The sequence below is a fragment of the Oncorhynchus mykiss genome, chromosome 22, assembly GCF_057628025.1.
Source record: "Oncorhynchus mykiss isolate SJ-2025 chromosome 22, ASM5762802v1, whole genome shotgun sequence".
Classification (NCBI taxonomy): Eukaryota; Metazoa; Chordata; class Actinopteri; order Salmoniformes; family Salmonidae; genus Oncorhynchus; species Oncorhynchus mykiss.
Genome location: NC_143043.1, coordinates 12,964,463 through 12,991,555, shown reverse-complemented (window position 1 = coordinate 12,991,555; position 27,093 = coordinate 12,964,463). Strand labels below are relative to the sequence as shown.

Sequence of the window (27,093 nt, the reverse complement as noted above, 5' to 3'; positions counted from 1 at the left end):
ACTTCTCCACTGCTATTTACCATCTGCAGTGGAACTGTGTGAGCGTCGAGGTCAGGCATGTTTGAGCCCACGGTTGCGGTAATACACAGCCGCCTGGAGAATCAGGCAGTCCGAGTAATGCTTATTCTCACAGGCCGTTGCTCAGGTTTCAAATTCCCTGAGAGCATGCTTGTAACATAGCCTATAGCCGAGAGTGTTAAGAGTGAGAAGGAATGGATTGCACCCGAGGAACGCCAAAGACCATAGTTTACAGTACGCTCACATGGCCGAAAGCATCTGAAGAACCACTGATCCTCGTAGCACTTACAGTGGTGAATAAACACCATCAGGTCTGATTATCAAAGCAAATGGAACATAAATAATGCCATTTGACACTTTAGGGGCATGGTTAAACAGCTTCCGATCAGCGTACAACACACAGTAAAAGTTATATTAGTTGGGAGCAAAGATGTACAAACACATAAAGCTCAATGTTTGAAAGACTAAAAACAACAACGATCAATTCAATCTTTCAAACACTAATAACATACCAGAATGCATGTATTTTGCATTACTGCTACATAATGGGGCAAACACTTATAAGCAAATGTTTCACTAAACATGGCATAAACTCATTCATGAGGTTTATCATTGGCCATTTGCTCAGACAAACATGTTGTCAGTTGCGCAATTCAACTCCAGTAACTCAAACAGTTTGAATTTAGGTTGGGAAACAAACGTTTGGGAAACAAAATATACCTACTTTGACCCCAAGGAACAAGTAATCTCTCATGCCCAAAAAGCAATCCACAAACAAAAAGCAGTGTGAAAACATGTGACACTTTGTGGAAGAAAAGTTGAAAAACCCTAAAGTTTCTGTCCCCTATAAAAACCTCTCTAGCAGCCGCTAATCTGAGCCATATGCATAGAAAGGCATCCAGCTTTTGACATGGGATGAAAACACGCACTGCAGTCCCCTAACATAATGCCGCTCAGAAAACAACAATGCTTCTTTGTTTCCACACTCGCTTTCACACACTCTGGAATTTAGCCCGGCTAAGCGCAACAGGTTAGACATTGCCAAAACAATCTGTTTATTAATTTAACCCGACATTCCACAGTTGAATCAGCCGGGATCCTAAGCCAAGCACAGCAATCCTTTACCCTGTTGCCGAGAGGAAGGAAAATAAGAGAGTGGCTCTAGAGTGGTAATACAGAAACATACAAAGACGACCAAGCGGCAGGACCAAAATAAAAGTGACTTACTTGCTTTGAAACCGCGTGGAATACTGAGAAGAAGGAAGTTCAAGCACCGTCTAATAGTTTTCAGCTGTGGACCAGATGGAGATACATTCAGGACTGCGGTAGAGGAGATGATGGGTTTGAAAAACTCCAACAAGGGCTTTTTTTGCAGAAACACGATAGCTGGATTTTTCAGAGTCAAAATACCTCCACCCACAATTTATGCAAAATTCGTTTTTTTTTGCTAACTTTTCTGGGAGGATGATAAAAAAAACGTCAGCAAAAATAACAGCTTTCTAAAGAAAGAGGAAACATACCAGAGGTAACCTATAACATTCCAGTGGTTTCAGTCCAAACTGTAAATCTCTTTGACTTAAATCACTTTTGGAGAGACATGCCAATATCTTTTTTGTCTTTAGATATTCAAATCACCATGTAATGTGCCTGAAAAGAAACCCTGAATCTATAAAAAAAGCAAAAGAAAATGCTTCGTTTTGAGAATTGGCGAAGACAACATCCTGTGAAAAAGTGTTTCCACTGCGGCTGTAGAAATACTTGAGCGTAGGAACAGTGGATCCTAGCAGCTTGAACTGTGCTATACCTTTGTGAAATCTGACACTTCCATGTCTTATTCAACGCTTGGAGATGAACTGCTCATCAGGCAGGATAACACGTCGCTGAAACTGACAAACACCATTGTGTTTCTTATTGGTGAGAGGTCCAGGCTATCTGACATTAGGGTCCTTATTCAATCAAAGTTGGTAACCAGGTTTCCTGGAATTCTTGCACAGCAAGTCAGGTTCGAAAGAAACCCAGTTTACAGTGTGAAACAAAAAGAAACACAATTGCATGTTAAAAGCCTTCTCGCTCTTGGGAACAAAATGTTGGATTTGATCTACCTCTGAATCCTGTGTATTGGTTTTGATTGAATACAGGCCACAAGGTGTTGCCATGATTGTTTTGGCTGGGAGTTCCCAGGTCTCTGATTTCTGAGTACCATTTAAAACAGGAAGGGACCTGTTCTCAGGATTCTGAGGTTCTGTTCACACTTTATTTTCCTAACGCTTTTCTCTGTTTCGCCCTCCATCATTTCATATTTCGATCTTGTATGGACAGCTGGGGTGAGGTAGAGTGTTAAAAGGTTTTGGCAGACATTTTCCAGCTCTCAAAGTGGAGACCCTTCAACACATTGCAAAGTATAAGATCACGTATGGAAATAATTTACAGCCATTACAAGATCCGCTGACACCAAAGCACCTTCTCTGTAAAGTTAAAAGAGCTCATGATTAACTGAACCTTTAGTGTCTCACCACATACAAATCCCTGATACAGTATTTTTGACTGTATCTATGAGTAAAAATATAAATGACTATGACCCAAATAACATTTACTCCAAACACTACAGTATAAGATTGCCACTTTTCACACTGACATTTTTTTTAAACATTTGTTGTATAATTTCACTGCAAGAAAGAGTTCATATTATATTATGCTACATGTGAGAGGTCATAGGCCTACAGTCAGTGTCCGTATTTCAGTTAGTATTCCATTTAACGATATGTTTTTAAATTAGGAATATTCTATTTATTCATGGATACAGGGACACTCGTGAACGGGATATCAAAGTTGCATGTAAACATCTTATCCCGAATAAGTCCTTAAGTGGGATATGAGCTACTATCTGGAAAACTGTGCACATCTAAATGTGGTAAGTGTACCATCTAAACCGCTCTGAAATATATTTTACCTTACCAAAAGTATTGAATTTTCAGCTGTTTGAAGCTGGTGTATAAACCCGAAAGTTAAAGACACAAAAACTCTACTTAAGAACAGGAAGCATAGAATAGTGCAAATAGAACAGATCTACCGCTTCTTAGACTTGCTTTCAATGAGAATGACAGACCTATAACACACATTTCTATGTGAATTTGGTCAGGTCGCCCAAAAAGTGATATATTGCAGCTTTAAGTACTGCCACATAGTGATGGTGGATAATTTCTTTTGCAATAGTATAGTTTTGAAAACGTCGCAATATTATTTTTGGACTAGTTGGCAAAACTCTAGTATTTATCTTCATAGCTTCTTCTCCATCGTCTTTTTAAATAGGGAGCCAATTTGTTTTCAGCACTTTTATTTCCATGACTGATCAAAATTCATTTTCTCTTGGCTGTCAATTGCCCTGCTGCAGCAGGAATATGGTGAGCAATATGTTTGGAACATCAAATAGCAATAAAAATCACAGAACCAAAACACAATACATATAGAATCATAGGAATCACAATACATATAGAATCATAGGAATCACAATACATATAGAATCATAGGAATCACAATACATATAGAATCATAGGAATCACAATACATATAGAATCATAGGAATCACAAAGCATATAGAATCATAGGAATCACAATACATATAGAATCATAGGAATCACAATACATATAGAATCATAGGAATCACAAAGCATATAGAATCATAGGAATCACAAAGCATATAGAATCATAGGAATCACAATACATATAGAATCATAGGAATCACAATACATATAGAATCATAGGAATCACAATACATATAGAATCATAGGAATCACAATACATATAGAATCATAGGAATCACAAAGCATATAGAATCATAGGAATCACAATACATATAGAATCATAGGAATCACAATACATATAGAATCATAGGAATCACAATACATATAGAATCATAGGAATCACAATACATATAGAATCATAGGAATCACAATACATATAGAATCATAGGAATCACAATACATATAGAATCATAGGAATTACAAAGCATATAGAATCATAGGAATCACAATACATATAGAATCATAGGAATCACAAAGCATATAGAATCATAGGAATCACAATACATATAGAATCATAGAAATCACAATACATATAGAATCATAGGAATCACAATACATATAGAATCATAGGAATCACAAAGCATATAGAATCATAGGAATCACAATACATATAGAATCATAGGAATCACAATACATATAGAATCATAGGAATCACAAAGCATATCATATCGCCACCTAAGTAGTGTGATAATATCGTATTGTGAGGTCCCTGGCAATTCCCAGCCCTACCGCCACAGCAGCATAACATTTGAATAACATAATCATCGATATCAGTCTGGTTGGCTGATACGCACATCAGAGATAGGCAGAAAGACAGATTGGAGCGGCTACATCAATGACCCTCGCTCCAACCCAACTCCTTATCTTCTTCAGTCGACAGCAGCAAAACTGGTAGTCTTGTCTCTAACCACCATAATCTAAAATATCCCGCAAACCACTAGCCAGCCAGCCATATATCTTAAATTAGAAGATTATAAATATTACATTATGAAGTTATTATTTAAGAGCATTGAAGATAAATCACAAATCAGTAAAAACAAAACATTGAGCTGCTAACTAGCACATTTACATCAATCAACATCAATGATCAGATGATAGCCCACACTCTTTTCCCAATGTCAATCATGAACTTAAGAGGCACGGTAAATAGCTTGCTTACAGTTTGTGATGAGTGAGTGTGTTGTCATAGATACAAATAGGCCTATGCTACAAACTGTATTTATTTTTGCTACAGAGGCAATTGGTATGTTTTGCGTTTCGCGATATGAATTATGAAAGACGTTTTGGGGGTGCCCTTTTTCAGTTTGAGAACCTGCCCCCTGAAAGGTCTGAGTACGGCCCTGTAAGACACGGTCTCGCTTTCTAGACAGCTCGAAAGGCCAGAGTGTCTAAGTCGAAGTGTGAGTCGTGTGACTGGCGAATAAACAATATACATTTTTATAAAGACCGGAAATGTCAGCCGAGTCTAATTCTAGAGGGCAAACAATGTTTTGCTTATGAGAGGCCAGTTGTCAGGAAACTCATTGGTACACTCCCTCGGTCATCACACATTGCACGGCCATGACATCAACCGCAGGTACAACAATAAAACACACTCACCATCTGTTTACACTTTGGTTTACCACAGACATGGGAGACATTTCGTGAACTGCAGATATATTTTGGTTGAGCAGTTTCCATTGTACAATACTCTATTACACCAAGAAAGCAAACAAACATGTTTTTATACTCTTATGCAGGAACCTGTGTACATATTTTCCACATAAAGTGACCAGGAGCATTTGGGCTTTGATTTTGTTTTCCACCCCCCAGTCTAAGTCAACAAAGCCAGACGGTTCCTGAAAACTGCAAGCACATCTTTGAGGTAAGGCTTCAGCTGTTTCAGCTGAGAATTTGTTTTCGACCATGGTGCGCTACAGGGCAGGAAAGGTTGTGTTAGGCCTTCATGTCACAGTCATAAACTAGAGCACACAAAGCTGAAAAAGGAAAGCTAGCTTATAGTCACGCGGTCTTTCTAACTATAGTTCTAAATGGATGCAGAATATGCTTTTTGAAAAACATGTCCTTACATAGAGCAAACATAATTAAAGTATAAATATTAAGAGGCAGAACATTTTTGACTGCTGAGCCAACTGTTGATTCTGTTTCTGATTCTGCATTCCAACACGGGTCCTTTGCAACGCATGCCAACATGGGTCCTTTGCAACGCATGCCAACACGGGTCCTTTGCAACGCATGCCAACACGGGTCCTTTGCAACGCATGCCAACACGGGTCCTTTGCAACGCATGCCAACACGGGTCCTTTGCAACGCATGCCAACACGGGTCCTTTGCAACGCATGCCAACACGGGTCCTTTGCAACGCATTCCAACACGGGTCCTTTGCAACGCATGCCAACACGGGTCCTTTGCAACGCATTCCAACACGGGTCCTTTGCTACGCATGCCAACACGGGTCCTTTGCAACGCATTCCAACACGGGTCCTTTGCAACGCATGCCAACACGGGTCCTTTGCAACGCATGCCAACACGGGTCCTTTGCAACGCATGCCAACACTAGCCCTTTGCAACGCATGCCAACACGGGTCCTTTGCAACGCATTCCAACACGGGTCCTTTGCAACGCATGCCAACACGGGTCCTTTGCAACGCATGCCAACACTAGCCCTTTGCAACGCATGCCAACACGGGCCCTTTGCAACGTATGCCAACACTAGCCCTTTGCAACGCATGCCAACACTAGCCCTTTGCAACGTATGCCAACACTAGCCCTTTGCAACGTATGCCAACACTAGCCCTTTGCAACGCATGCCAACACTAGCCCTTTGCAACGCATGCCAACACTAGCCCTTTGCAACGCATGCCAACACTAGCCCTTTGCAACGCATGCCAACACTAGCCCTTTGCAACGTATGCCAACACTAGTCCTTTGCAATGCATGCCAACACTAGCCCTCTGCACATGTCATAGAGTTGCTCAAATAATATGCTGTGTCAGGTATTATTGCAGTGGTGGAAAAAGTACCAAATTGTCATACTTGAGTAAAAGTAAAGATACCTTAAAAGATAATGTCTCAAGTAAAAGTGAAAGTCACCCAGTAAAATACAAAAAAGTATTTGTACGCTTGTTGGATGTGGCAGTCTAAAAGTATTTGGTTTTAAATGTACTTAAGTACAAAAGTAAATGTAATTTCTAAAATATTCTTAAGTATCAAAAGTCAAAGTTAAAGTATAAATCATTTCAAATTCCTTATAATAAGCTGTATTCCTCAATGGCACGATTTTCTTTCTTTATAAATATCCAGGGGCACACTTCAACACTCAGACGTCATTTACAAACAAAGCATTTGTGTTGATTGAATCTGCCAGATCAGAGGCAGTAGGGATGACAGGGGATTAGTGCACAAATTAGACAATTTCCTGCTAAGCATTCAAAATGTAACTAGTACTTTTGGGTGTCAGGGAAAATGTAAGGAATAAAAAGTACATTGTTTTCTTCAGGAATGTAGTGAAGTAAAAGTAAAAGTAGTTAAAAATATAATAGTAAAGTAAATTGCTTAAGTAGTACTTTAAAGTTTTGTACTTAAGTACTTTTAACCACTGTTTTATTGTCTAGGTAGAAGCTAGAAAACACTACTTTATCCAACGGTCACTAGGGATTTGGCTGCATCTCCCTCCAACAATAAAACATGACAGCCAATCAGATAAAGACATCCACATCCCAGGGCCAATTCCCAAGCTGTCCCAAGGTCATGCATGCTGATCCAGCAGCATAAGCAGTCCTAAATGCTCGTAACAACAACTGGTTCCCCCCACATCCAAAACATCTTATCGTTAATGGCAAAACCACCATCTGCTGGGACTGTCTTATTATATCAATACACAGCTGTTGTGTCCAAAGCTTTAGTTAATCCACCACTTCCAGAACAGGGAAATTGAATGTAGGCCTGCATATAGAATTCTCAGAGAATGTTAGTGTCCATTACATGGAGTTGATGTAGCAGAGGGGTTATCGGCTGCTATTTCTTGATGAAATAATTTGTCTAGCTGGCTGCTCTGCTATGGAACATAATGAGGGAGGAATGTGAGAGAAGTAAACACTGAGGGTGAGGAGGAAACCTAATTGGCAATTAGCAGTAGTTTAGGAGGGAACCCTGGACTGGACGTGAACCAAATGCGGGGAGAGGACATTTTCATCTATCGCTGTGTCATTATAATGGGTTTGATCAACCCTTTGCCCAAGATGGGAACAGAACTGTGAAAATGGCGCAGGAGGGGAGGGCTGCTGTTTTATCAGCACTTAACCAACCATGCTATTGTTTGTTTTTTTGCGTTGTTCGTAACTTGTTTTGTACATAATGTTGCTGCTACCGTCTCTTATGACCGAAAAGAGCTTCAAGACATCAGAACTGGGATACACTACTACAGACACTAGACCAGGCCCAGATCCCCGTGATTAGCTGGAAAAGGAAACTAAGATTTCGTGGAAAGAGATCAGGGTGCCTTGTGAGGATCAGGCGATGAGTGGCTAATCTGCCCTTGCCATCCATCCCGCTAGCTAACGTTCAGTCGCTGGAAAATAAATGGGACGAACTGAAAGCACGTATATCCTACCAACAGGACACAAACTGTAATATCTTATGTTTCACCGAGTCGTGGCTGAACGCCGACATTAAGAACATACAACTGGCGGGTTATACACTCTATCGGCAGGACAAAACAGCAGCCTCTGGTAAGACACGGGGCTGGGGCCTATACATATTTGCAAACAATAGCTGGTGCAAGATATCTAAGTCTCAAGGTTTTGTTCGCCTGAGGAAGAGTTTCTCGTGATAAGCTGTAGACCACACTATCTACCTAGAGAGTTTTCAGCTGAATTTTTCGTAGCTGTCCACATATCACTACAGACCGAGGCTGGCACTAAAACCGCACTCAATGAGCTGTATTCCGCCATAAGCAAACAGGAAAACACTCATCCAGGGGCGGCGCTCCTAGTGGCCGGGGACTTTAATGCAGGGAAACAAATCTTTTTTACCTCATTTCAATCAGCATGTTACATGTGCAAACCACCTTTACTCCACACACAGAGACGTGTACAAAGCTGTCCCTTGCCCTCCATTTGGCAAATCTGACCATAACTTTTTCCTCCTGATTCCTGCTTACAAGCTCAAATTAAAGCAGGAAACACCAGTGACTCAATCTATAAAAGGTGGTCAGATGAAGCAGATGCTAAACTACAGGACTGTTTTTCTAGCACAGACTGGAATATGTTCCTGGATTCTTCCGAAGGCATTGAGGAGCCACCACATCAGTCACTGGCTTTATCAATAAGTGCATCGAGGACGTCGTCCCCACAGTGACTGTACGTATATACCCCAACCAGAAGCCATGGATTACAGGCAACATTCGCACTGAGCTAAAGGCTAGAGCTGCCGCTTTCAAGGAGCGGGATTCTAACATGGAAGCTTTTAAGAAATCCCGCTATGCCCTACGACAAAACATCAAACAGGCAAAGCTTCAATACAGGACTAAGACCAACTCATACTACACCGGCTCCGACGCTCGTTGGATGTGGCAGGGCATGCAAACTATTACAGACTACAAAAGGAAGCACAGCCGAGAGCTGCCCAGTGACACGAGTCTACGCTAAATAAATGATATGCTCACATCGAGGCAAGTAACACTGAAACATGCATGAGAGCATAAGCTGTTCCGAACAACTGTGTGATCACGCTCTCCGCAGCCGATGCAAGACATTTAAACAGAACAACATTCAAAAGGCCGCTGGGCCAGACGAATTACCAGGACGTGTACTCTGAGCATGCGCTGACCAACTGGCCATTGTCTTCACTGACATTTTCAACCTCTTCCTGTTTGAGTCTGTAATAGCAACATGTTTCAAGCATGCCACCATAGTCCCTGTGCCCAAGAACATAAGGTAACCTGCCTAAATGACTACTGACCCGTAGAACTCACGTCTGTAGCCTTGAAATGCTCTGAAAGGCTGGTCATGGCTCACATCAACACCATTATCCTAGAAAACCTAGACCCACTCCAATTTGCACCAACAGATCCACAGACGATGTTACCTCTATTGCACTCCACACTGCCTCTTTCCCACATGGACAAAATTAACACTTTTGTGAGAATGCTATTCATTGACTACAGCTCAGCTTTCAACACCATAGTGCCCTAAAAGCTCATCACTAAGCTAAGGACCCTGGGACTAAACCCCTCCCTCTGCAACTGGATCCTGGACTTCCTGATGGCCTGCCCCCAAGTTGGTAAGGTTAGGGAACAACACATCTGCCACGCTGATCCTCAACACGGGGGCCCCTCAGGGGTGCGTGCTCAGTCCCCTTCTGTACTCCCTGTTCACTCATGACTGCACAGCCAGGCACAACTCCAACACCATCATTAAGTTTGCTGATGACACAGTGCTAGGCCTGATCACCGACAATGATGAGACAGCTTATAGGGAGGAGGTCAGAGACCTGACCTTGTGGTGCAAGGACAACAACCTTTCCCTCAATGTGATCAAGACAAAGGAGATGATTGTGGACTACAGGAAAAGGAGGACCGAGCACGCCCCTATTCTCATCGAACGGGCTGTAGTGAAGCAGGTTGAGAGCTTCAAGTTCCTTGGTGTCCACATCACCAACAAACTAACATGGTCCAAGCACACCAAGACAGTAGTGAAGAGGGCACGACCCCTCAGGAGACTGAAAAGATTTGGCACGGGTCATCAGATCCTCAAAAGGTTTTACAACTGCACCATTGAGAGCCTGACTGGTTGGATCACTTCCTGGAAAAGCAACTGTTCGGGCCTCCGACAGCAAGGCACTACAGAGGGTAGTGAGTACATCACCGGGGCCAAGCTTCCTGCCATCCAGGACCTCTATACCAGGCGGTGTCAGAGGAAGGCCCTAAAAATTGTCAAAGACTCTAGCCACCCTAATCATAGACTGTTCTCTCTAATAACGCACGGAAAGCGGTACCGGAGCGCCAAGTCTAGGTCCAAGAGGCTTCTAAACAGCTTCTACCCCCAAGCCATAAGACTCCTGAACAACTAATCAAATGGCTACCCAAACTATTTGCATTGCCCCCCCCCCCCCCTTTCTTTACTGCTGCTACTCTCTATTATCTATGCATTGTCTCTTTAATAACTCTACCTACATGTACATATTACCTCAATTACCTTGACACCAGTGCCCCCGCACATCTGTACCGGTACACCCCCTGTATATAGCCCCGCTACTGCTCTTTAATTATTAGTTATTATTAACTCTACTTTATTTGAGGTATTTACTTAAAACTGCATTGTTTTAAGGGCTTGTAAGTAAGCATTTCACTGTAAGTTCTACAACTGTTGTATTTGGCGCATATGACAAATCAAATTGAATTTGAACTTCTGTATTCTTAAATTTGTAACTGGTTACTTTGTATGTATGTGGTATTATGCATTAACGAAAACAAAGGGTGATCTCTTTCAGAAATTATGAAATGAGTTTCACCTTTTATCTGAACTGCGTTTACACAGCCAGCCCAATTCAGAGCTGATCTGATTAGTCAAAAGACCAATTAGTGAAAAAAATACCAGAATTCAACTGCCCGTGTACAAGCAGCCAGAGAGACCCATTGATGTCACTCTCAAAGTAGCTTTTGCTTTCACACTGCTTAGATCAGGGTTTGATCTTATCCACAGAGAGCCAGTGTGGGTGCAGGCATTTGTTCCAACTAAGGAGTTACACACCTGATTAAAAATACACCGGCCCTCTGCAAATAAATATAAGTATTAAACATTTTGCCCAACAGGAGTTTTTATGAAGTTCAGATATTCCTCAGAAAATAACAGATGTCTTCAGGGTATGTCAAGGGGTTGAAGGCTTTCAGAAGGTCACAGTTTTGTATCTTCTTGGAATCTCATATTTATTTTCAGAGATCATATCTACCACCACTCACCATAAAAGTTTGAAAAGTTTCTGAGATGAGATAACAGGGATGGCACAATAAAGTGACTTGAACGGAGAATGAAAGATGTTTTGTTATTGTCTGAGGTAATGCCAACAATATACAGTGCCTTCATAAAGTATTCACACCCTTGACTTTCAACACATTTGTTGTGTTACAGCAGGAATTTAAGATTGATTAAATTGATATTTTGTGTCTCTTGCCTGTACACAATACACTTTAATATTAAAGTTGATTTTTTAAAATAAATTACTTAAAAATGAAAAGCTCATCTCTGTACCCCACACATACAATTATTTGTAAGATCCATCAGTTGAGCAGTGAATTTCAAACACTCAACCATAAAGACCACCAAGGTTTTCCAGTGCCTCGCAAAGAATGGCAGCTATTGGTAGATGGGTCAAAATAAAAAAGGCAGACATTGAATATCCGTTTGAGCATGGTGAATTTATTAAATAACGCTTTGAATGGTGTATGAATACACCCATTTACTACTAAGGCACAGACGTCTTTTCTAACTCAGTTGTCGGAGAAGAAGGAAACCTCTCAGGGATTTCACCATAAAGGCCAATGGTGACTTTAAAACAGTTAGAGTTTAATGGCTGTGATAGGATAAATTGAAGATGGATCAACAACATTGTATTTACTCCACAATTCTAAACTAAATGACAAAAGAAAGTAAAACTGTATTTTTGGGTTAAAATTAATTGAAAAGACATTGATTCAATAATTTTCCCCAGTATGTTGTTGCATTGTTGCTCATTATTCCGTAAATCAATTAATATTTCTATAAATTCCTTGTACTACACTGTTAGTACCAAAGTTATGAAAAGTGCTGGCATGTGTTGATTTTTCTATTATAAAAATAAATCACAGCTGTGATTGAAATCTATCAACAGAAATCTATCAACATATAACTAATACCTTAAAAGAGAAGTGGAAAATACGCTTCTCACATCCCAAGGTTACTCTATGACTCCTGCCAATCATTATTATACTCCCATTCACTGTGTGATCTGAATAGCATCCCTTCAATTAACTTAGTAAAATCTATTAAAAAAAACATCAACTAACAAATCCTCATCTTTTTATCATTATTTAACAAGGCAAGTCAGTGAAGAACAAATTCTTATTTTAAATGACAACCTAGGAACAGTTAACTGCCTTGTTCAGGGGCAGAACGACAGATTTTTACCTTGTCAGCTCTGTGATTTGATCTTGCAACCATTCGGTTAATTGTCCAACGCTCTAATCACTAGGCTACCTGCCGCCCCGTCACATTAGACTGTTCCATGATATCATACCGTAACTCAATATCAATGTACAACAACCTGGCACAGATAAAGGGTAACTCAACACGAGTCTAGAGTTAATACAAAAAGTCAAACAAATCACACAGAGATAATTATTAATTGGGAGTAAATAGTTACAGTTATTAGGCCATCAACATTCCAGAAAGCACTGTCCTCCTGATACAGTAAGTCAATGGGGGTGAGGGGGGATTGAGTCACTGCTCCAAAAAAAAATGCAATTCAAAATTAGATGTAGAATTTTTTTTTAAAGTCTTGCTCAATTGGGTCATTTGAATCTTGGAAACAGAAAGTGGAAACAGCTGACAAAGCACACCATTTCTGGAAAGGCATGTCAACTTCTCTGAAATGTTTGAACAAAATTATCTAATCTGTCAAGGGTCATTGTCCGGGAGCCCTGATAAATTGAATGCTTCCCTTGTATCTTGCTTCAGCTTCATCACAAAATCCACAGATAGTTTCCCCCTCAACCCCCACAGTCAAGCATCTTAGAAAATGCATTCACCAAGGTCAGATATTCTGCAGAGTAATTTTGGTAACAATTCATTGACATTGTTACTTTTTGCTGACATAGTGATTAACTCCAAGCTCAATTCACATTCTATCAAGTTTCCAACTTACACTGCCTTAGGACCTCTGGGTACAAACTGTGGGACACATTGCATTTGACACTTGTGCTAAAAAGTTTCTGCACATTTACCTTGACGTTGCATGACAAGAACATTTAGTTATTAACCCCCATCAACTTTCCTAATGGTTCTTAATCTCAAAATTGTACGCAAGTTGCTTGATATAACAACAGTGATGTGAAAATCACTTATTAAATTATACATGTCAGTTCCACTTTCTCTGCAAGGCTTAAATAACGCATTCTAGATTGGATGATTGCCATGATTATACCTGACAGGATTTCAATATGTTCTACTTTGTCGTTTATAATGCATATTCATAGAATTCTATGCATTCAAGTGCTTCAAGTGAGTGTAAAGAGATGACCCACTTTCAATATGTCAAAGCAATATCTGATGAAGACGAAGAGGGTTCAGCAGGAATAGAGGTTAGAGGTAACACATCTTTGCATTAGTTGAATGGAGCCTTGCTTTATAGAGAATGGTATCTAATTAGATGCCTTCATCATAAAACCTTTCATCTTATTCTAATATTTACATATGAAAAATGTGGGCCTACCTTGCTGCTGAGGTTGGCCAGTAATCTTGAACAAATTTAAAAAGATTAATTCAATGACTATATTTGAGGAGAAAAGGTTTGGCAGATAGCAACAACAACAAAAAAACAGTTGCTGTCAATAATGCAAGCTGAACACTCAATTTTGTCTTTATACATTGTTTTGGACCTAAATTTGTGTAGGTTGGCACTAAATAAACATGCACAAACACGGCAATGTTGGTTCTCTCATGTTGTGACATCATCATGTTTATAGCGTTTGGGGAAGTGGAGGGTGGGCTGTGTATCATCACTACAGACCCATTTCACAAGAGCCATCACACAACCACGCACATAACTGGAAAAACACTAATCTCCACTTGCTCCCTTTGTTTTCTGTCGTTAGAAAACCCAGCACCCGCTTCCATACACACACTCTCCCTCATACACACACACACTGTTGAAACTATTCGTCTGCACCACGTAGTGCAACTTTTGATTTCAATCCATTGCCCATCTTCATATTAACCCGTCCCCCACAGTGAGACAAACATATTTGCATGACGGGGTGTAGCAATTGATAAGATTTATTTGGGATTTTTGCATGTAGCCTATTGCTTCTCAATGGGATCTAATGAGTGAGCCAATTCCATATAGGATTTTTTTTTTTTTTTAAATCAACTTAACCTATTTGGGAGCCTTTTATTAAGCACATTAGCATTGCAGATTTGCCTGTGTAGTCATTGGAAATCCGATTACCTCCCGCTGATGCATTACATGGAGTTCCAAAGCTGTGGGAGTACTGCATGCAGGCAAGCAGGCAGGCTGGCAAGGTGTTGTTCACCATATCCTAGTAGTATATACGAATGGACGGGAGGGCTACCATGAGTGACCTCTGGGATCACTCGCGATTTGTCTGACTAAATTGGAGCGGCAGGGGTAGAGATTAGGGGTGTATATTTTCCCGGTATTTTTCAAATGTTCCATCCCTAGAATAAATCACCTATTTCCAGCCCAAACCGGAAATGTCATTCTAAAGCACATACATATGTCTGGATTTGACGAGAGCTTTGATCGGCATGAAAATTCAAGCCTGATGCTACCTGAGCCTGATGAGCCATAAATTATACTTTTTATGAGCCCAAGCCCAAAAAAGGCCAAATGAAATGATTGTGCCTTCATATTACGTGTGACAGAAAAACATAAAAGCCCATAGATGTAGCCATGCTTCCTTCGGTAAACAAATGAAAATGAAAGCTCCAGTAGGCTAATCTTTTTGAGTGCGGACTGTATTACCGTACTGTATTGTATACTACTGTATTATATGGACTGGAATTACGTACCTCGTTCAAAACCATGAAGCTGAGAGAGAACATGATATGCTGGTGCAGGACATGGGGCTTACAAAGTTACAATTGTATGCCAGCAAAGTGATTTAGGATTTGGAAACATGTTAAATGTTGGTAATTATTGGGCTAACATTCATAATAATTCCCCTGATGTTGTGCGACGTCGTTATTAGCCAACCTTCTCTTTCTTTCGATTGTGGCTTCATTCCTTCCTTACAACAGTTAAATGAAATACCTTCTATCGTCCGCATCTTCATCATTGTAATGACAAGATCGAATAAATTAGGACTGCAATAAGATGCAAACGGCTTTCACTTCTCTTCACAAAGAAAGGTTATGGTCTGAATAAACTACTGCTATAGCCTACTACCATCATGCGTCCTCTTTCAAATTGCCCGTGACTTCTATTGGATGAGGTCTTTAACGTTCAGTAAACAAGAGATTGCAAAAAAAGGTCCTGCAAGCAATTGTAGTCTAGCTTTTCCTGGGACTCCAAGAGCCAAGGACTGTTTTTTAAGGAGAGTGGCCAGCGGAGCGCAAGTGTATTTTGTGCAAGTTAGAAGTTGATGCACAACCCAACATTCATTAGTTAAATCTAAGGCTAATACTGTTGCCTTCTCACCAAGCTGCTTGCCTATTGTCCTGTAGCCCATCCCAGCCTTATGTAGGTCTACAAATGTATCCCTGATGTCTTTACACAGCTCTCTGGTCTCGGCCATTGTGGAGAGGTTGGAATCTGTTTGATTGAGTGTGTGGACAGGTGTCTTTTATACAGGTAACGAGTTCAAACAGGTGCAGTTAATACAGGTAATGAGTGGAGAACAGGAGGGGTTCTTAAAGAAAAACTAACAGATCTGTGAGAGACGGAATTTTTACTGGTTGGTAGGTGATCAAATACTTATGTCATGCAATCAAATGCAAATTAATTTCTTAAAAATCATACAATGTGATTCGAGTTTTTTGTTTTAGATTCTGTCTCACAGTTGAAGTGTACCTATGATAAAAATCGGCAGTGTATCAAATACTTGTTCTCCCCACTGTATATATCTATACTGAACAAAACAAAAAACAACATGTAAAGTGTTGGTCACATGTTTCATGAGGTGAAATAAAAAGTTCCCAGAAAAGTTCCATACCCACAAAAAACGTATTTCTCTCAAATGTTGTGCACAAATTTGTTTAAATCCCTGTTAGTGAGCATTTCTCCATTGCCAAAATAATCCATCCACCTGACAGGTGTTACACAACGCCACAGATGTTTCAAGTTTAATGGGACGTGCAATTGGCATGCTGACTGCACGAATGTCCACCAGAGCTGTTGTCAGAGAATTGAAAGTTCATTTCTCTATCATCAGCTGCCTCCAATGTCATTTTAGAGAATTTGGCAGTACGTCCAACCGACCACACAACTGCAGACCACATGCAACCACACCAGCCCAGGACCTCCACATCAGGCTTTTTCACCTGTGGGATAGTGTGAGACCAGCTAACCGGAAAGCTGATGAAACTGAGTATTTCTGTCTGTAAAAAAGCCCTTTTGTGGGGAAAAACTATTTTTGATTGGCTGGTTCTGGCTCCCATGTTAGTGGGTCTTGCTCCCAGGCCCACCCATGGCTGCGCCCCTGCCCAGTCATGTGAAATCCATAGTTCAAGGCCTAACTAAATTATTTCAATTGACTGATTCAATTATATGAACTGTAACACAGTAAAAACTTTAAAATTGGTGCATGTTGCATTTATGTTTTTGTTCAGTATACACAGTACCAGTCAAAGGTTTGGACACACCTACTCATTCAAGAGTTTTTATTTTTACTATTTTCTACATAGTAGAATAATAGTGAAGACAACAAAACTATGAATTAGCTCATACGGAATCATGTAGTAACCAAAAAGAGTGTTAAACAAATAAAAATGTCATATTTGAGATTCTTTAAAGTAGCCACCCTTTGCGTTGATGACAGCTTTGCACACATTTGGCATTCTCTCAACCAGCTTCATGAAGTAGTCTGGAATAAATTTAAATTAACAGGTGTGCCTTGTTAAAAGTTAATTTGTGGAAATAATTTCCTTCTTAATGTGCTTGAGCCAATTAGTTGTGTTGTGACAAGGTAGGGTTGGTATACAGAAAATAGCCCTATTTGGAAAAATACCAAGTCCATATTATGGCAAGAACAGCTCAAATAAACAAAGAGAAGACAGTCCATCATTACTTTAAGACAGACAGTCAGTCAAGTCAAAAGGGAAATGTCAATAACTTTGAACGTTTCTTCAAGTGCAGTCGCAAAAACCATCAAACGCTATGATGAAACTGGCTTTCATGAGGACCACCACAGGCAAGGAAGACCCAGAGTTACCTCTGCTGCAGAGGATAAGTTAGAGTTACCAGCCTAAACAATTGCAGCCCAAATAAATGCTTCAGAGTTCAAGTAACAGACAGATCTCAACATCAACATCAAGAGGAGAATGCATGAATCAGGCCTTAATGGTCGAATTGCTGCAAAGAAACCACTACTAAAGGACACCAATAAGAAGAGACTCGCTTGGGCAAAGAAACATGAGCAATGGACATTAGACCGGTGGAAATCTGTCCCTTGGTCTGATGCGTCCAAATGTTATATTTTGGATTCCAACCAATGTGTCTTTCTGAGATGCATAGGTGAACAGATGATCTCCACATGTATGGTTCTCACTGTGAAGTATGGAGGATGAGGTGAGATGGTGCTTTGCTGGTGACACTGTCTGTGATTTATTTAGAATTCAAGGCACACTTAACCAGCATGGCTACCACAGCATTCTGTAGCGATACGCCATCCCATTTGGTTTGTGCTTAGTGGGACTATAATTTGTTTTCAACAGGACAATGACATAACAAACCACCAGGCTGTGTCAGGGTTTTTTGACCAAGACGGAGAGTGATGGAGTGCTGCATCAGGTGACCTGGCCTCCACAATCACCCAATCTCAACCTAATTGAGCTGGTTTGGGATGAATTGGACCACAGAGTGAAGGAAAAGCAGCCAACAAGTGCTCAGCACATATGGGAACTCCTTCAAGACTGTTGGAAAAGCATAGGATGCCACCTTTCCAACAAGTCAGTTCGTCAAATTTCTGCCCTGCTAGAGCTGCTACGGTCAACTGTAAGTGCTGTTATTGTGAATAGGAAACATCTAGGAGCGAAAACGGCTCAGTCGCGAAGTGGTAGGCCATACAAGCTCACAATACAGGACCGACGAGTGCTGAAGTTTGTAAAAATTGTCTGTTGCAACATTCACTACAGAGTTCCAAAATGGCTCTGGAAGCAATGTCAACCGTTTGCCGGGAGCTTCATGAAATCAGTTTCCTTGGCCGAGCAGCCGCACACAAGCCTAAGATCACCATGCGCAATTCCAAGCGTCGGTTGTAGTGGTGTAAAGCTCGTAACCATTGGACTCTGGAGTAGTGGAAACACGTTCTCTGGAGTTATGAATCACACTTCACCATCTGGCAGACCGAAGGACGAATCTGAGTTTGGTGGATGCCAGGACAACGCTACCTGCCCCAATGCATAGTGCCAACTGTAAAGTTTAGTGGAGGAGGTATAATGGTCTGGGGCGGTTTTTCATGATTCTGGCTAGTCCCCTTGGTTCCAGTGAAGGTAAATCTTAACGTTACATCATTCAATGACATTCTATGACGATTCTGTGCTACCAACTTTCTGGCAACAGTTTGGGGAAGGCCCTTTCCTGTTTCAGCATGACAATGTCCCTGTGGACAAAGCAAGGTCCATACAGAAATGGTTTGTCGAGATCAGTGTGGAGGCCTGACCTCAACCCCATTGAACACCATTTGTGACTCACCACCTGGATTCGGTCTTATGTAGCAAAATGTGAAATGGTGTTTTTTACATTGAATAAAAGTAGAGACTCAGAGCTACAAAATGTTATGTCATACACTGCATTTGAGGAACAATGGGAAAGTTATTCTGCTTTGAAAGTTGATCAACTTGTAAACTCACTTTTGAGAAAATGGCCTTTGAATGTTTTGGCATCTAGTGAAGAGCTCTTCGTTCTCTACACCCATTCAGCATTGTACACACCCTCTTAAGTTTTAGCCCCACCCACCTCATTTCGCTCTCGGAGCATTCAGAGCATTCAAAGCCCTGGATTACATGAAAACAGCCTAACCCGCTCTACTGGCCATAATGTCATTACGCTTTTTAGCAGACATTTACTGACACCGGCCATATTCAACGGGTGTTGTACACACGTCACGTAACATTAGCTAACGAGCCAGCCAGCTAACGTAAGCTAGTTAAACAACAATGAACAAAGTGCCAACAATGCCACAGTGCTGGGAGCTAACCAACCAGGTTCAATGTTAGCTAACTAACATTAGACTAACTAGAAAAGCAAACAACTCTGGGAAACTAATAATAACGTCCGCTAGGGAGCCAGCCAGCTAACGTTAGCTAACTAACAGTACACTTTAGCTTAAGACATATAGCTAGCTATCTAGCTAAACAATAAACCACGTTTAAGATCAGACACGTTACGTAACGCTAGCTATCGAGCCAGCCAGCTAACGTCAGCTAGTTAAACAACAATGAACAAAGTGCAAACAATGCCACAGTGCTGGGAGCTAACCAACCTGGTTGACTAGAAAAGCAAATGGCTTTGGGAAACAAATAACGTCAGCTAGGGAGCCAAACAGCTACTGTTAGCTAGCTAGTAGTACACTTTAGCTTGAAATGGAACCACTTTCTTTCAAAAATTAGAAATGTGTAATATCTCAAAATGTAGCTAGCTAACGCTAGACTATGTTACCTGTATACATCATCATGCATGATGGACACGTCTCGCTCCCTTTCAGGGATGCCATACCACTGTTTCCCTTAGTTTGAAGATGTAATCCGGAGACAGGTGTTTTCTCCATCTCTTTAGCCATCAGTCAAATTCCACTGATTTCAAAACTTGATCCTCCAGAAAGTGGACAGCAACACTTATGCAGCTCCACTACACAATATATATATTTTTAAAGCCATGTTCCAACAGCATTACCAACAAAGACTGACGAGCTCACATAGACAGAAGCCTTCAATATGGCAGACCAATCCAAAATCATCTCTCGGCATGTCCAGCCCACTCATTATATCAGGCAATCATGGCTAGTGGAAAGGTTGCTAATTTCTTCCTTGGTTTAACCAACAAGGCTCGTAAATTAACACTTTTATTCGTATTTACAGATGGCATACAGGTTTGTTATTAAGGCACATGAAAGTTCACATGTTCGAGAAGGCATTTCTGCCAAAAAAACAAACATTTTGATAAAAGAATATTAGGATGCGCTGTCTGTCCCCACCTCAGCGTTGATGATTGATCATGCAGATATCAGAGAGAAGGCCGTAGAGAAGCCAGATTTAGAAATCATATATTAGCTAATTTAACAGTTCAATTTCACATGCTGTTCATTGAAATCATTTATTATACTTTATTGGTTTCTCACAGTTATTTATCCCGGGAAAAGGAAGTGGGTTTGGAGACCCGGTTCCCGCTATTCAACCCTAATAGAGATGCCTGGTGGGTGAGACCTTTGGCTGACTCGTGTCATTATTACGATGCCTTAGTGATGGCCGGAGACCTTGAGACCGTGGTTCAGGGGACCTTGAGACCGGGCTGCAGGGGAGGGCTTGCTGGACAGACAATTGAGCCATGACTAAGGTTAGAGAAGTTGAACAATCCTTCTTAATAGTTTACCTCCTGGGCTAGCAATTTGCTTTGTGCTCACATACTACTCTTATTTTTAGTGTATCCCCTTGTGATTTCTAATCACAGTATGTGGGATAAAAATAATAATATTAAAAGGCTACACATACATTCCAGCGGTGCCTCCAATTTTGTTACCCACTCTATGAGCTGTTTTGTAACACCAAGCACATCAAGATTGCTTTGGAAGCTCCTCGGGTGAGCTAGATTTGAAGATGAGCAGTAATCCGACAGCTCCACAGCGGATAAGGTGCCTTACCGATAATTTTGATTGTGAACGACCAGGATCCACTGTTGGGCCTCACTCATCTAATGGCCTCTGAATTTTCATGAGTGCTGTGTCTTCTGTGGGGGGGGGGAAGAAGAGAAAGAGGAGAAAGGTTAGTCCTACAGCATTGAGGCTTTGGGAATACTGAATTGATTCTGTACCATCATCTGCCATTGGTCGATACCACACAAGAACAAGAGAATATAGCCTACATAAACAAAAGAAGTGCAGATCTTTTTGAAAACAACAGTTTGAGTTGGTTATCCAGCTGAAACCTGTAGATTCTGGTAATGTTTAAATAGCCCCCTGTGTCAAATACCTCAGAAAAGAATTGACAGGCATACAGTACATATTCACACCTCTTTTCTTTTACCACATTCTGTTGTGTTACAGCCTGAATTTAACATGGATTAAATTGTGATTGTGTGGCACTGGCCATCACACAATATCCCATAATGTCAAAGTGGAATTATGTTTTTAATAATAAAACCAACATAAAAAACCAACATAAAGGTAAACCTAAATAATTCCCGGAGTAACAAAGTCACATAATATGTTTCATGGACTCTCTGTGTGAAATAGTGTGTAACATGATTTTTGTATGACTACCTCATCTCTGTACCTCGCACATCTGTAAGGTCCCTCAGTTGAACATTGACATTTCAAACACAGATTCAACCACAAAAAACAGGGAAAATTGTCCAATACCTCGCAAAGGGCACCTATTGGTAGATGGGGTAAAAAAAAAAAAAAAAGACTATCCCTTTGAGAGTTTAATGGCTGTGATAGGAGAAAAATTAGGATGTACACTATATACACACGTATGTGGACACCCCTTCAAATTAGTGGATTTGGCCATTTCAGCCACACCTTTTGCCGACAGGTTTATAAACTCTAGCACACAGCCATACAATCTCCATAGACAAACATTGGCAGTTGAATGGCCTTACTGAAGTGCTCAGTTACTTTCAACGTTGGACCGTCATAGGATGCCACCTTCCCATCAAGTCAGTTTGTCACATTTCTGCCCTGCTAGAGCTTCCCCGGTCAACTGTAAGTGCTGTTATTGTGAAGTGGAAACGCAGCCGCGAAGTGGTGGGCCACACAAGCGCACAGAATGAGACTGCCAAGTGCTGAAGCGAGTGATGCGTAAGAATCGTCTGTCCTCGGTTGTGCCAACTGTACAGTTTGGTGGAGGATGAATAATGGTTTGGGGCTGTTTTTCAGGGTTTGGGCCCCTTAGTTCCAGTGAAGGGAAATCGTAACGCTACAGCATACAGTGACATTCTAGACGATGCTGTGCTTCCAACTTTGTGGCAAAAGTTTGGGGAAGGCCTTTTCCTGTTTTAGCATGACAATGTACCCGTGCACAAAGCGAGTTCCGCACAGAAATGGTTTGTCAAGATCGGTGTGGAAGAACTTGGCTAGCCTGCACAGAGCCCTGACCTCAACCCCATTGAACACCTTTGGGATGAATTGGAATGGCGACTGCGAGCCAGTCCTAATCACTCATCAGTGGAAGAACAGAACATAAATATTCCAAAACATGTATCTCGTTTGCAACAAGGCACTAAAGTAGTACTGCAAAAAATGTGGCAAAGTAATTCACATTTGAGTACAAAGTGTTATTTTTGGGGCAAATCCAATACATCACTGAGTATTACTCTCCATATTTTCAAACATATTGTGGCTGCAACATATGGGTATGCTTGTAATCGTTAAAAACTGGGTAGTTTCCAATCTGCTTTCCACCAGACACTGGGAGATTAATTCACCTTTCAGCAGGTCAATAACCTAAAACACAAGGCCAAATATACACTGGCCAAAAATACACCAAGAAGACAGTGAATTTTCCTGAGTTAAAGTTTTGACTTAATTCTGCTTAAAAAATGTTGGCAAGGCCTGAAAATAGTTTTGCCACTGCCAAATTTACCTGAATGTCAAGCCCTGAATATGTTCTTGGCCTAGAATAGTGGTAATGCGCAATTCTACTTCACAGTCACATATTCTGAAATTAACATTTCAATATTAATTTGAAGAGTTACATGGTTTATACCCCTAAGTTGGAAAAAGTTCAGGTTTTGCTTCAGTGCTGACATGCTATACATTTCACAACCAAGCCATATAGTTTGAAATTCAAGTTTCTTGTTGTTCAACTATTTGAGGGCCTCATTTGTTCAAAGGAGACTTTCGTATCTCAATACTGCCGAGGGACTGAGGGAGACCTCCAACACATCTGCTATTCAGTGGCTGCTTGTGTGTGAACAGAAGGAGCCTGCAGCATAGACATACCCAAAACTTCTACAGGGAGACATTGTTAATGCATTGTCCTGGGGCCCTCTCCCTGACTGCTTCGTTGGTCCTGCCGCAGTCATCACATTCACAGACCCTCCAGCTAACAGGACAGTGCGACTTAAATGTGAATCTGGCAGACCCTGACTCCATGGTTTCTTGCCGGCAGGAAATAATAAGGCGTAATGTTGCACAAGAACAAATCACATAGTTCTAAATGCAAGCCCTGCTGAGCCAAGGCGAGCACCTTTCAGAGACGCTTTTAAATCCATTATGAGAATAGACCACCTGGGAGCAGAAGGGGGTTACATTTTCTAACAAAAACATGGAATAAAAGAACAAAAAATGCAGTTGCGTAAGTCTCTTCAGAAAATATAGGTAGTATGTGCATAGAATACTCTTAATGAAGAACGACACAGCAACAGGATGAGAGTATTGCAACTACAACCACCAACTTGAAACTGTAGAAATAGAGTATCAAAACCAGATCCCCATAGTCCTTAGATGAGTTCTTTGAACATAGCAAAAGTCATTGGCAACATGCCAATATTCCACTCGGTGCAAGGTATCCATATGTGTATTTGTGTAAGTGAGGTATGAAAACCCCACAGGGACTTAAATATGCAGGGCCAACAGCACACTGGCTTTAAAAATAAGCGTTGGAATAAAGTTATTTCCCTTTCATCTCATTCTCATACATTGTGAAAGTGTTTCGCCTGCTGTTCTTTACATTCCAAAAGGTGTTAGACGTGATGTGGCAACATCAGTTATTCTTCCAAGCATCTGGACAGGTTTGTGTGTTTGAGCCCCAGCAGCAGCTCCACTGCCTGAGGGCTGCTGCCGGGGGTAGATAAGAGGCTGAGGCAGAGCTAGGCAGGCCATCCTTTAGCCAGCTCAGCTCCTGAGGGGAAGACCCTGGGCCTGCACTGTCAGGGTCCTACTAGTGTGGAGGGGGGCCAAGCATTCTAAAATACACCACAAAACTTACTGGAAGCTAGCTGAGGCTAAAACTGGCATCATACGCATTACTTTTGCCAATTATAAAAAAAATGACAAAAGTCAACCCATAAAACCATTGAAAATACACTGTTGTATAAAGCAATGTCGAGCAGATACAGGTGCATCGACTCGAAGCCCCAGAACTTTATAAATAGCTTATGCTGTTTTCCTTTTTTATAGTAGCAAATAAAACTATATTGACGATTAATAAAACAGCTTTTAAAGCACTGAGGGACAGTATGCGTGAAGACAAAGCAATGTGCTAAACGATATCCTGCATGGAAAACCATTCTTGAGCCTTCACTTATTCCTCCCAACCTGGGACTACAGAGGCTTTATAAAATGCATACTTTCACCATGCAAAACAAGTAGCCAATCTGTGGTGAAACGTAATCTACTTAATTTACTACCACCAAGTCAACAGGAGGATCGAGCAGTCATATTGCATGTATCACACATGACCTTTAAAGATATTAGCTCAACCCCCTGCTCCACTCGAGACTACTCTTCAAAAGCCAAGGTGTGCTACACAACCCATTGCATTGCTCTTGCATGCATTAGAAGAGAGTTGGTTTTATACAGAGGTACGGGCCGCACTGCGACCTACCTGACCCATTTAAAAGATAATTGATTTAATATGTAGACTGCAGTCAAGAGAGGTTGGACTGTAGTTCCATGGGAGCAAAGTAGAATTAATCTGACTTAATCCTTCAATTGCAGACAGCGACCCAACAGATTTGTGTTATTGATTAAACACTACCTGCACTCTTTAATTTAGAATCAACAGAGCTGCCCGTGCATGTTGCTAGTTACAACAGTGTTCTTCTCTCCCACTGTGTTCATTGTGCAAAACTACAGTAAAAAATGTTTGCCCGAAGCTTGTGGCGAACTGGATATTGCAAACTGAATGCTAAAAAGATGGATGCTCCATAGGTAAACATAAAACAACTACTGGCATATTCAGTACATCAGACACTTTACTTAAATAGCTAAATGACACATACTGAACTACCTATTTTATGTAAATTGGGTGAACGGCAAAACACTGAAACACATGCTGCTTGATCAAATAAAATAAAATGTTACTTGTCACTTGCTGAATACAACAGGTGTAGACTTTACATTTAAATGCTTACAGTAGCTTGTGAAAGTATTCACCCCCTTTGGCATTTTCCCTATTTTGTTGCCTTACAACCTGGAATTAAAATAGACGATCGCTGTCGTCGTGGAAATGACCGGACCAAGGTGCAGCATGGTGAGCGTACATTTATTTTATTTGATAAATGTCAGCAACAAAACAAAGAACACGGAAACGACCACGAAGCTTACTTAGGCTATAATGCCACTAACAAAGACAACTACCCACAAAACACAAAAGGAAAAAGGCTGCCTAAGTATGATTCCCAATCAGTGACAACGATAGACAGCTGTCCCTGATTGAGAACCAAAACATAGAAACACAGAACATAGAGTTTCCCACCCGAGTCACACCCGGACCAACCAAACATAGAGAATAAAAATCTCTACGGTCAGGGCGTGACAGTACCCCTCCCCCAAAGGTGCGGACTCCGGCCGCAAACCTGACACTATAGGGGAGGGTACTGTGACAAGAGATGAAAAGAATCTGCCCACTCCATCAAGCAATGGGGACAACAACACAGGACCTCCTGGAACCATGGACCGCACCTGCGGAAACTGGACAACAGGGAGAAGCCGAGGAGATACCTATCATAGACTTCTCCCAGCTGACGCTTGGCATACCACCTACGCCACCTCCAGTGGTAGAAACAACCAGCTGGTATGATTGAGTCGAATCAGCCAACAGTAACACGGAAGCAGCAATGTGAGAGTCAGTAGTGCATGACCTTAAATGGTAATAATAGGAAGCTTCCATTTAACACACAGGCCCAAGGTTACGTAGGTCTACAGCACCAGTGGGAACTTCCCCTGTAAAAAGGTATATAAAGAGAACAGAGATCATAAGTATGATCCTCGTTAACATATGAGACAGACTTCATATGGAGGATCATCACAGGTAAATGTACTATTGCACTATACTCTTTTTGTTAGACTATAACAATATTTGAGAACTGGGTTATTTTGCCTAAGTAATTATTGGGTCACTATCTGAAGAAGCTGGTTGAATCTTGTGAACCCGACTAAGTCTCCGAAAAACAGAGGTCTAACCACCTCTTGATCACATAGACAAAGCGGGCGTTCGCATTTTTGACACCAGGAACCAGAGGTGATTAGCAATTCAAGGAAAAACAGTCAAGTACCAGTTACCATAAATTGAGTCTATGCAGAGTTGGAAGTGAATAGTATTAGGATATACACTTTTTGTTGGACTAGAACAATATTTTGAGAGCTGGATATTTTTGCTTAAGTACTTATTGGGTCACT

General features: G+C 41.0%; 1 protein-coding gene across 7 annotated transcripts in view; it reads right to left on the bottom strand.

Moving 5' to 3' along the window:
* The window catches only part of gulp1a (GULP PTB domain containing engulfment adaptor 1a), a 144,983-nt gene that overhangs the window by 27,641 nt on the left and 90,249 nt on the right, over positions 1–27,093 (bottom strand). For 3 of the 7 annotated variants that reach the window (XM_090215515.1, XM_090215516.1, XM_090215517.1), the window contains one exon: positions 21,391–21,476. Coding sequence is in view for 2 of the 7 variants with exons in the window: in XM_021578905.3 (XP_021434580.1) it covers positions 743–814 (72 nt within the window). In the remaining 5 variants the exon portion in view is untranslated. Of the gene's footprint in view, positions 1–742; positions 1,829–21,390; positions 21,477–27,093 lie in introns of those variants that run through there. The other 4 variants (XM_090215514.1, XM_090215513.1, XM_021578905.3 and 1 more) reach the window with 4 other exon arrangements.